The following is a 9,944-nucleotide window of genomic DNA, read 5'->3' as shown; positions in this document are numbered from 1 at the left end:
AAATCGAAACTTCAGAACATACTCGCATTTATTATAAAACAAAATATAAATTTAAAAGTCCTACTAATTACGCATATCAGCAAAGTATTGTATATATTTAAGATATTGCTATAACAAGTAATCTATAATACAAAGTCAATAAAATTAAATTTGAGCAGATCTGATAGTGAAAGTACTAACACGTCTTTCCTCAACCCAAGGTTAGCACCTTGTGATTACCAGCTATTCGGATAAATGAAAATAATACTGGAGCAAGCATTTTCATTCTCTTAACCAAATGAAAAAGCGGTAAATGAGTGTATATACAGTGCTTTACAAAAGTTATTTGAATATGGCTTATAAAAGCTTGCTTAAAATTGGAAGAGATTATATATATTTATTCAAACTATGTTGGAAAATGTTGTTTTATATTTTAATTAAATATAAATGAATAAGAATTTTACGCTATTTAATATATTTTTTTTACGTAATTTTGACGTCCTAGAACGGTTTTTATATTTTTTATTAGTATGCTAGGAGCATTCAATCGTTAAATTTGAGCACGCAAAATTTTATCGTACTTCGAATAAAAATCTGACATCTGCAACACATTTTACGCACGTGTGTAATACGAGTAATGTATGTATGTACATATGTATGTACATGCATAACAGTACCGTGCGTGTATTTTTAGTTTGATGTCGTTTCGTATTTGACATTGGCACGAATAACTGAAATTTATTTGTTGGTTAATTTTTTTGTGGCAATTTTAGCCCTGTTCCTAAACAAGGCCACCAAGGAACAGTTAAAAGTAAAAAAATAAAATAAAAATATACCAAATTATTATTAATGCGTGCTGAAAAAGGTTATGAATTTCTAACACGCTTATAAACATTTTATATGAGAGTTTATATTTATATTTCTGCTTAATATGTATTTATTTATATAATACAATAATATTTCACTTTAAAAATATTTTAAGATAAATTATTTTTTATATTTTCAGTAACGATTTGACAGAAAATCAAACATTGATAAACTTTTACGCTGGCAAAGAATATGGAGTTGTAGTTAAAAAGGCTGTCGTTACGTATTGGGTTGATTTACTATGTAAGTATTTATTATAAATTATGTTTTATTTTGATCTAAATTGCATATAAATCATGCTTTAAAAATCGATCTATACCTAATCAAAGGTTATAAATAATTGATACAATATTATCTTCTTAATATGGTAAAAAATTAAATTTATTTTGTGTATTTATCTGAGAAGGTTTTTATCAGAATTTCAATCATATTTTGTATATATAATAATTAAAATGCGTCATAATTATAATTAAGAAAAAACGTCAAAGAAATGGAATTGGTGACGTAATAAAAAATTTGGTTATATTCGATAGCGAATTACCGAGATATTGTACTGATGAAATTAAATATTTGTTTGGCTTTGATAAAAGCAAAAATAAGGGTAGGTGTAATTTATGAAAATCAGAACGTGAGGAAAAGGGACAAGAGATGGAGAAAGTGAAGGAATTGCCTTAGGGGATAAGAACGGGGAGTTCAGCAGTCAACAGGTTGTTAGCGCTGCTGTAAATTGAAAAGAAAGCATTTCATAATATTACGTATATAGGTTGTTATGACGCATTGGAGAAACCTCTAAAGTTATGATAGTCAAATTTAATTTAATATATATAAGGAATAAATAATATATATAGTTTTAAATATTTATATTAATTGTATTATATTATTTTTCAGCTTCCTTTGGTGGAGTCTTCAATCTGTTTTTGGGGTGTAGTGTTTTAAGTTTGTTGGAATTGGCGTATTTTATTTTTGTTAAATTTCCGAAGAAATTCTTGTTAATGAGGAAGAAATATATTGTAACAGATACTAAGGTTTTTAAATAGTTTTTTAATACTATAATTTTATAAATAATACGAATATTGAATTAGGTTATATTAATAAAAAAATATGATCGTAACTTTTAAATAATTTACTGTTATATAATAATCAATATATGAAAAAATTTACTTGCAATAAAATGAGTTTATTTAATTGTTAAATAATGTATGTTTAAACATTTTAATCGGTTGTTTAATATATAAATCATAGATAAGCTAATAATTTATTGTTGTTGTTTTAAAATTATAAAATGATTTTATGTTAACAATTATGTAATATTTTTTAGTTATTTACATTTTTGAGCTACTACTTTATCTATTTTAAATGTGCATTATAAATGTTTTTTTTTAATAATATTTATGTGTATAATGGTCATTGGAAAAATTTGGCAAGTAATTATAGTCAAATTTGTAATGAAAAATAAAATTGTCCAGACGATAGATTTGGTAATGACACTGAATCCAAATATTTTACGATTTCCAACTTGGAATTAACGAGAGTTTCACTGAGCTTGCACCAAGCGGAGCTACGCCGAGACGACCGAGACGACCGTTTGAAGCCCGAGAAAACAGCCGCTTTCTACTCCGGCTGTAAGGACTACGTAGCAATCGCATCATCACATGTATCTCAAGATTTAAACCAGATCTTCATAGTTATTTAAAAATAATTTATTATGAAAATATTGTACTTCTAAAAATATACGCGTGCATCGCTTTCGGTACCGCACAATGCACTTTTCTACACAAACAAGTTGAAGAAATATGAAATATCGAAAAATATAGGAAACTTTGGCTTAAACGATCGAGAAGGTAACTTAATATTCAACAATAATGAAAGGGCTAGCCGATGAAAGCAATATGTTGAGAAGCTTTTTACCGATGATTTAAATGGAAATTGCTTCTGTGTAAGCTCATCGATTATAGCAAAATAAGTTATATGAATAATTACAAAGCTATAGGTGCGATAAAATACCTATCAAAATATAAAACCATACAAATAGATTGAGATATAAGGTGAGTTATTTGATGCAATTTATAACATACATTTTATACAATCGATTAGTTAAAATTGACATTGTTACTGTGTTTATTTTAAGTAAAAATATTATTTCGTATAATTTATGACAAAACACATTTTTTAAATATAAAACGTATTTGCGTTAGTAATAAATATGTTTTTTTTTTGTCTAACTTCTGCTTCTTTTATTGAATAAATATTATGTATTTTATGGGATCACTTATTGTATTATTTATTACATTTCATAAGTACTTAGCCGGAAAAATATTTTATTTATAGATGTATATGAGAGTTGTAACAGTAAACGACGAAGTGTGAGCCATGTAGAGATTTCTGATCTGACATAAATTCTATGCCTTATATTCTATAGTAGCTTAGTGGATCGTAACAATAAACAGGATTTGCCCAGGAGTGGAGATATTGACGTGGGGGTGTCTACTGACAGCCTCCCTTGTCGCCAAAGGGTGGTAATAAAATACGAGGAACTGTGATTGTATCGAATGTAAATTTTAGGATTTCACTCTTGAAGGTAAACGAGGTGCTGGAGATTTTTTATTTCATGTTGTTTTTGATACTGCGTTTGATTTGAAAACAAATCATTACTATAATGTTGATTGTAAAGTTTTGATTTAATTTTGTATCCAATTATTTACTACTAATTTAAGAAAATAATGGCAATCCTTTGCTTTATGTGTGATTAAATAAAATAATATTTCACAATATTTACTTTAATTAAAGGTAGTATATTTTCCGATAAACTCAAACGTTTTTAATGAGGAGCTGCATCGTTTCTTGAATTTTAACGAGCTTGTGTAAACAATCATATTGTTTATTAAATAATGATTTATTATTTTAATTGAAAAATATGTATAGTATTATTTGTAAAAAAACTTTATATCAATTTTAAAACCCATTTGGTTTCACGACTCTATGGTTGGTAACTATCATATATTGTTAGTGGCGTAGCTAAGGTATGTGGCGCCCAGACCGATCCTTAAAATTGCCCCCCCCCCTAGTTTTTGCAGGATCATAAAATCAGCATTTCTTAAAATAATAAATTGGTTATTATTAAGCTCTTGTTATTCGTGGATTTATATATGTTATTCAGAGTTAAGAACCACACTGGACGATGCCATCGCGAATATGCCGCTCCCGCCCGCCCCCTCCGCCCCACCATAGCTACGCCACTGTATATTGTTCTAGTATATGGTAAGTGAATTAGGTTCAAAGTTTATAATATGTCATTATGTTTCTTACTCTATTCTTGCAATAAAGAATTTTATCAAACTAGGATACCGGTATTTATCTAATTTAAATACCGATATTACTGCTATAAAAATTAGGCTCGTGCAAATTTTTATTTTTTTATTATTTTTATCTATACTATAATTGCTTTTATAATATATTTCAAGCTTAAAAGATGCATTTAAGTGCCACTTATAAATTATTAATATTACAAACATTTATGTTTATAATATTAGATATTTTTTTAAATTAATTAATTTTAATAATAATTAACTGTAGCACTTAATATTACAAACATAAAAACTAAATTTTGTACCGTTAAACAAAGGTCGTGTCCTGAGCTTTATGTCAGTAGTGTTTTTTTTTTTTTTTTTAAATAAAGCTTGATTTTTGTATGCAAAGAAATAAAATAATATGTTAGTTATACTTTTTGTATGCAAAGAAATAAAATAATATGTTAGTCGAGCTGGATCATAAGATGCGAAGAGAGAAGCGGGGGCATTTTAGACCTTCGATGGTTTGAAGTTAAGTTTACAGCTATGTATGAACTTAGTTTGTCCAAGCTCAAGAGCTCTTGATGTTTTGATGTCTCTAATGTGAATGTAAGTCTCTGAAGAAGTGTTCAAAGAAGTGTCGAAGAAGTGATTCCGTATTAATACCGTAGTAATCTCAAATTTTATTAGTTTTTCTGATGCAACGCATGTTCTTTGTCTTAATCTCAAAATGGTTTTCTCACGTGGTGTCCCATTTTATCAAAGAAGAACTTTTTTTGATGTTAGTGTTTATGTTACAGTTGTGCTTTGAAATTAGGTTAAAATTGCATAATGTCCATTAATTTAAATTACTTTAATGTTTTTGTATGTTGCAGCTGCGCTTAAAAAAATATTAAGCAATTAATTTCACTCGTTACCCTAATGCAAAAATGCTTTTAAGTATGTTATTTTTTTTTGATTTATTTACATGTATTTTTTAGTAGATGTAATAATTATATGTAATTTTAAATTATTAAATAAATAGTTTATACATCTCATGGCGCAGTATCTGGGAGCTGCTATGTCTCTGGTTGTTCCAGAGACGATCAAGTGATAAAGTTTAACCCTACCTTAGCTCGTCGTGGCAATTAATGTCTGAAGATATAGGTTCGCCTGCATTTCAGCCCTTTCTTGATCTGTATTAGCTATATTATTTATTTTTTAAATATGTACTTATTTTTTATTATATTTTTTTTATAGAATATGTTTTGTTTTATGTATTTTATGATATATATTCAATTGTTTTTGTGATTTTTTAGGTTAGCTATATTGTTTTTGGTCTTTATTATTTAATTTTTTATAAAGAATTATATTATTGTAGAACAAGTTTTGTTTTATAAATATATAATTTCAACGTGATATTTTAGTGATAAAAAACATTTTTTTTATTTTAATTTATATATTTTTTCTATCAAATAAAGTCATGAAAAATCATATTATAAAACAGTACATTTTTCATTTAATACAAGACTTATATCGGAGAAAATTCAGCTGTAAAAATAATGATAGATTAAAAATATATGAACATACATAGTTTACGTAATAATTTTGATATATGCCAGTGATATGTACGTAACATCGTGTGATATGATCGTATATTATGTAATTCCGTGACTTATTTATGTTTCTGGTATTTGAGAATTTGCGAACGGGCTCAATTCGCAAAATCTCACGTAGCTAACATAAATATTTTTGACAAGTATCCGTTCTTGGATTCGGACGAATTTCTTAAATTTGCCACCCCTCGAAAATAATATTCTTGCATATACATATTATTGTACATAAAGATTTAGATTCATATGGATATATATATTTTTATAATATAATAACGTAAACAAATTAGGGATTTGTAAGAAACAATTTTTATAATACACATATATGTATATATACGCTATCATTGATCAGTCACAAGAACTATTTCAATATTTTTATTTGTATCATTATTACATACGAATCTATTTAAGTACTATTTTTTTATACAGTTGTACAATACAAACAAAGCCGCATATATATATGTACATATTCAGAGCCGTGCTTTTAATACATTTATATAACATCAATAATTTTCTTCCTACACTGCCACTCATATCCCGGCTCTGTATATCCATTATACATTTTTCTATCTAACGCACATATAAATTGCTATTATTTATAATAATTATTGGAAATTCTGCCTTATTTTATCACTACATACATACATATGAACATACTGAATTTTATTGTCTTCATTTTTAGCTTATTGTTATACATATTAATTATTTTTTAACCATTGGTACATGGACACTATTTGCGAATTAATTAACACGGTTCTAAATTGCCAAGCTCATAAGATACCATAAGAAAATATTTGTTTTTTTTTTGTAATAGGATAGTTAATATATTATTATACTAAATTTTAAAGTCAAGATTTTTATATAATGAGATAAAGCTTGAAAGCATACAAACATCGATCACATAGTCATTTATCTAAAAAATTGATATCTGGCAATAAAAAAAGTATCATAAGTGTTTATCACGAATCGAATCAAGACTAATTATTTGTTGCGTATTATAGCCGTTAATTGTATCTTACTTAGAGACGTAAAGCTATCTAGTATCAGTAACAAACTATGTTAGATGAAAATCACCCTTAAGTATCCTAGTGAACGTTTTTTTGAACTGCTGATTAGCGAGAGCGTAACAGAAGGGATTGATCGGACTGTTGGCATAGCACAAGAAATAGGAAAACATGTATAAGTGTCCGTTAGTACACGGCGGGTCTGAACAGAATCCTTCCACAAGGGCTAAAATGTGATAAGGCGTCCAGCAGAATACGAAAGCTCCTAATATAAAGGATATTGTCCTGAAAGCCTTTCTAGCTCGATTCTCAGACTTAGACTTTTGCCTCCCGATATTAGTGAATCCTATGCCTTCCCGCTTGGACTTCTTAGCTTTTAATCTCTTACCAAAGCTCCTCACAAAGTCTCTCTTAGACCCGCCTTCCTTTTCTTCGACACTATCTGAGGTATCCTTAAGACTTCTGGATTCGTTGGTGTTAATTGAGTTGGCAGTTTGTCCAACCGTGGTTTGTCCGGACGGACTTGGCATATACGATAATTTTTCGTTCATTGGTTCTTTGATCGTTAAGTCTAACTTGATGCTTTCTTTTGGAGTCACTACTGTAGTGATGGGTCTTTTGTTCTCCTCGTTTGATAAACTCACGGTTGTGTTGACTTTATTTATGGGAGTTGGCGTCGCTGGTTTGGAAAGTTGAGCTTGACTGGCTTCAGCTTGCACTGTGGCTCTGATGAGAGCTGCTTGTAGCAGAGATGTGTTGGCAGATCCATGTGCTGTTGAGCCTAAAGGAGACGATGGACCAGTAGTCGCCGGAAACGACACCGACGATGGAGGACTTTCATATGATGGCGATGGAACTATCACTGAACTCTCGTCCATGAATCTCATATCGGCGTTGTCCATCGCTACTAATAAATCGTAATGTACACGCTCTTGAGGATTAACCATTAAACTTCTTGGTCTTTCAGAATATGACGGAGGACTTTCTGAAACTGGTGGACTGCTTTGGAACTCGGAAGGCGGCGGAATAATCGCTTGAGCTATTGTAGTAGGTACTGGTGTTTCGCTTGAGCATTCAGAATTTGGTGCTGTTTCTGAAGGTGGCGTCGTTATCTGAACTGGCGTCAATGGATTGACTTTGATTTGAATTGAATCAGACGGAACATCTGTGTCTAAAAGGCTTTGTTCTATGATCTTAGGTAGAACTATTTCTGTGCTCGGTGTCAATGGAGATATGCTTTTTCTAATTGCGTTTCTAGTGGAATCTGGAGATTTGATTGGTATTCCACCATTCAATCTAACATTGCTAAGGATCTGTAAAGCACCCGATTGAACCACTATACCGGCAATTGAAGGTCTTTTCTTAGCAATTGCTGGTTGCTGTAATAGATTAGTGTTGCTCTCTTCATCCGATTCGAAAGCTGGACTGCTAGATCTTTCAGATTTTTCTCCCTCGCCTTGTGTATTATCAGATCCTTTTTTATCCTCGTTTCCTTCGCTCGTATTTGACGCAGTATTGTTAGTAGCTGAACTTTTATGTCCAGAAGATTTTTGGCTCGAGTTTGAATCTATAGAGCTAGGAGGTACGACCTTCTTAGTGTGCGTCGGAGCTGGTGGAGAAATGACACAAGTGGATACTACTGCCGCTGTGACGACATTCTTAGGTTTGTCTTGACTCAATAGTGTACTTTGAGTCTTAGACATACCAATACCTGCAGCTCTGCCTGCCATTCCTGACATAGCACCAGCGCTCAGAGCCACCATTGACTGCATCTTTCTCTGCTTAGCCTCGCTCTTCTTCTGCATATCGTACGCCGTCTTATAAATGCCAGCGTAAAGGAACAGAATCACCACTAGCGTCGTCCAATAATACGTGATTATTAAAGCTGTGTTAAATATGGGGTCTTTGAGGAACTGGACAGCGCATTGTCCAGGCAATAAATCTCTGTATCCTACAAAATGTTCCCATCCAAAGATGGTAGTGAAGAACAGTAAAGCGGGAATGATCCACGTTATTGTCACCATGTATATGACCCGATTCTTAGTTCTCCAACTGCGATATTTGGCTGCTATTTTGACACTGCAAAACCTATCTACTGTTATGAGTAAAACTGTGTATTGGGATACTAGACAGACGGTGTAGTCGACAGATAACCAAAGATCGCACAACAGTGGACCTAAATCCCAGTACCCCATTAGAACATACACGGTGTAGAAAGGCATTGATACCATTCCTATAAAATAAAATAAAATCAAATCAAAATTTACAATGCTGCAAATATTATAATAGTTTAATATAAGCTTACCAATCAACATATCAGTCGCTGCCAATGATGCAATGAAATAGTTACTAGGCTGTCGTATCGACCTGTCTACTATGAAGGCTAGTAATACAAGTATATTACCACCAACTGTGAGGACTATACAAGCAGCCAAACACAAAGCTATGCAGATTGTTTGCCATGGCGCAAACGGTGGTAAAACCTGTAAAAATTCATGTTATATTAAAAAATAATTAGTATATAATAACAATTTATATACTTACTTGAGGTAATTGAGTCGGTACTTCGATTGTCGTAGAATTGATGATTAGTGAGTCATTGGATTCGTTGGAATTTCCAGCCCAATCCAATAGCGATGATGCACTTTCATTGACCCAAGCCAATATATCATTATCGTTCCATTGAGGCCTGAATGGTAGTAACATGTCTTGGTTGTAGTAATTGCATTTTCTTGATGTGAAGATTTTTTGATTGATGGACTTGCATAACCTTTTCAGTTTCCTGTAAAGAGAGAAACGACAAATATAAATCAAGGCTCATCGTAACATAAAATGTAGGATTTAAAAATAATATTAAATCCTCCTGTACATTGCATGTTTGTAAATTTGTTTAGCCAGCTGTGTCCACACTTTGTTTTCGTGACCGAGAGTGGCCACTTATCCGCAATTTTTTCATCACGACATTTAATACCGTCACGAAACCATGTTAATTGTCGCAAATAATGCCGCAATGAGATTTTTTAAATATACCCTAAACTTTAACTAATATTTTATTCACCTTGTTACAAAGTAGTTTTTAAAGCATTTTTTATCATTAGCCGCACGAATATATTGCAATTCTTAAAACGTATCATTATGTTTGTCTGTATTTTTAAAATGAAACACTTAAATGATATCTGATTATACTACGAATTTCAAGGACAATTTTTTATTTA

At 30.9% G+C, this 9,944-nt stretch overlaps 1 protein-coding gene across 1 annotated transcript in view; it reads right to left on the bottom strand.

Moving 5' to 3' along the window:
• Positions 1–6,518: 6,518 nt before the first annotated feature.
• The window catches only part of mAChR-B (muscarinic acetylcholine receptor), a 130,073-nt gene continuing 126,647 nt past the window's right edge, over positions 6,519–9,944 (bottom strand). The window contains exons 3-5 of the mRNA XM_088181162.1: positions 9,274–9,511; positions 9,035–9,212; positions 6,519–8,962 (exon numbers count right to left, since the gene is read on the bottom strand). Coding sequence (XP_088037288.1) covers positions 6,780–8,962; positions 9,035–9,212; positions 9,274–9,511 — 2,599 coding nt within the window. The 3' untranslated portion in view covers positions 6,519–6,779. The remainder of the gene's footprint in view (positions 8,963–9,034; positions 9,213–9,273; positions 9,512–9,944) is intronic.

This window comes from Plectrocnemia conspersa, unplaced genomic scaffold (assembly GCF_051122295.1).
Source record: "Plectrocnemia conspersa isolate PC_06_02 unplaced genomic scaffold, ASM5112229v1 ptg000002l, whole genome shotgun sequence".
Classification (NCBI taxonomy): Eukaryota; Metazoa; Arthropoda; class Insecta; order Trichoptera; family Polycentropodidae; genus Plectrocnemia; species Plectrocnemia conspersa.
Note: the sequence above shows the minus strand (reverse complement) of the source record. Positions and strands in the feature narration are given on the sequence as shown.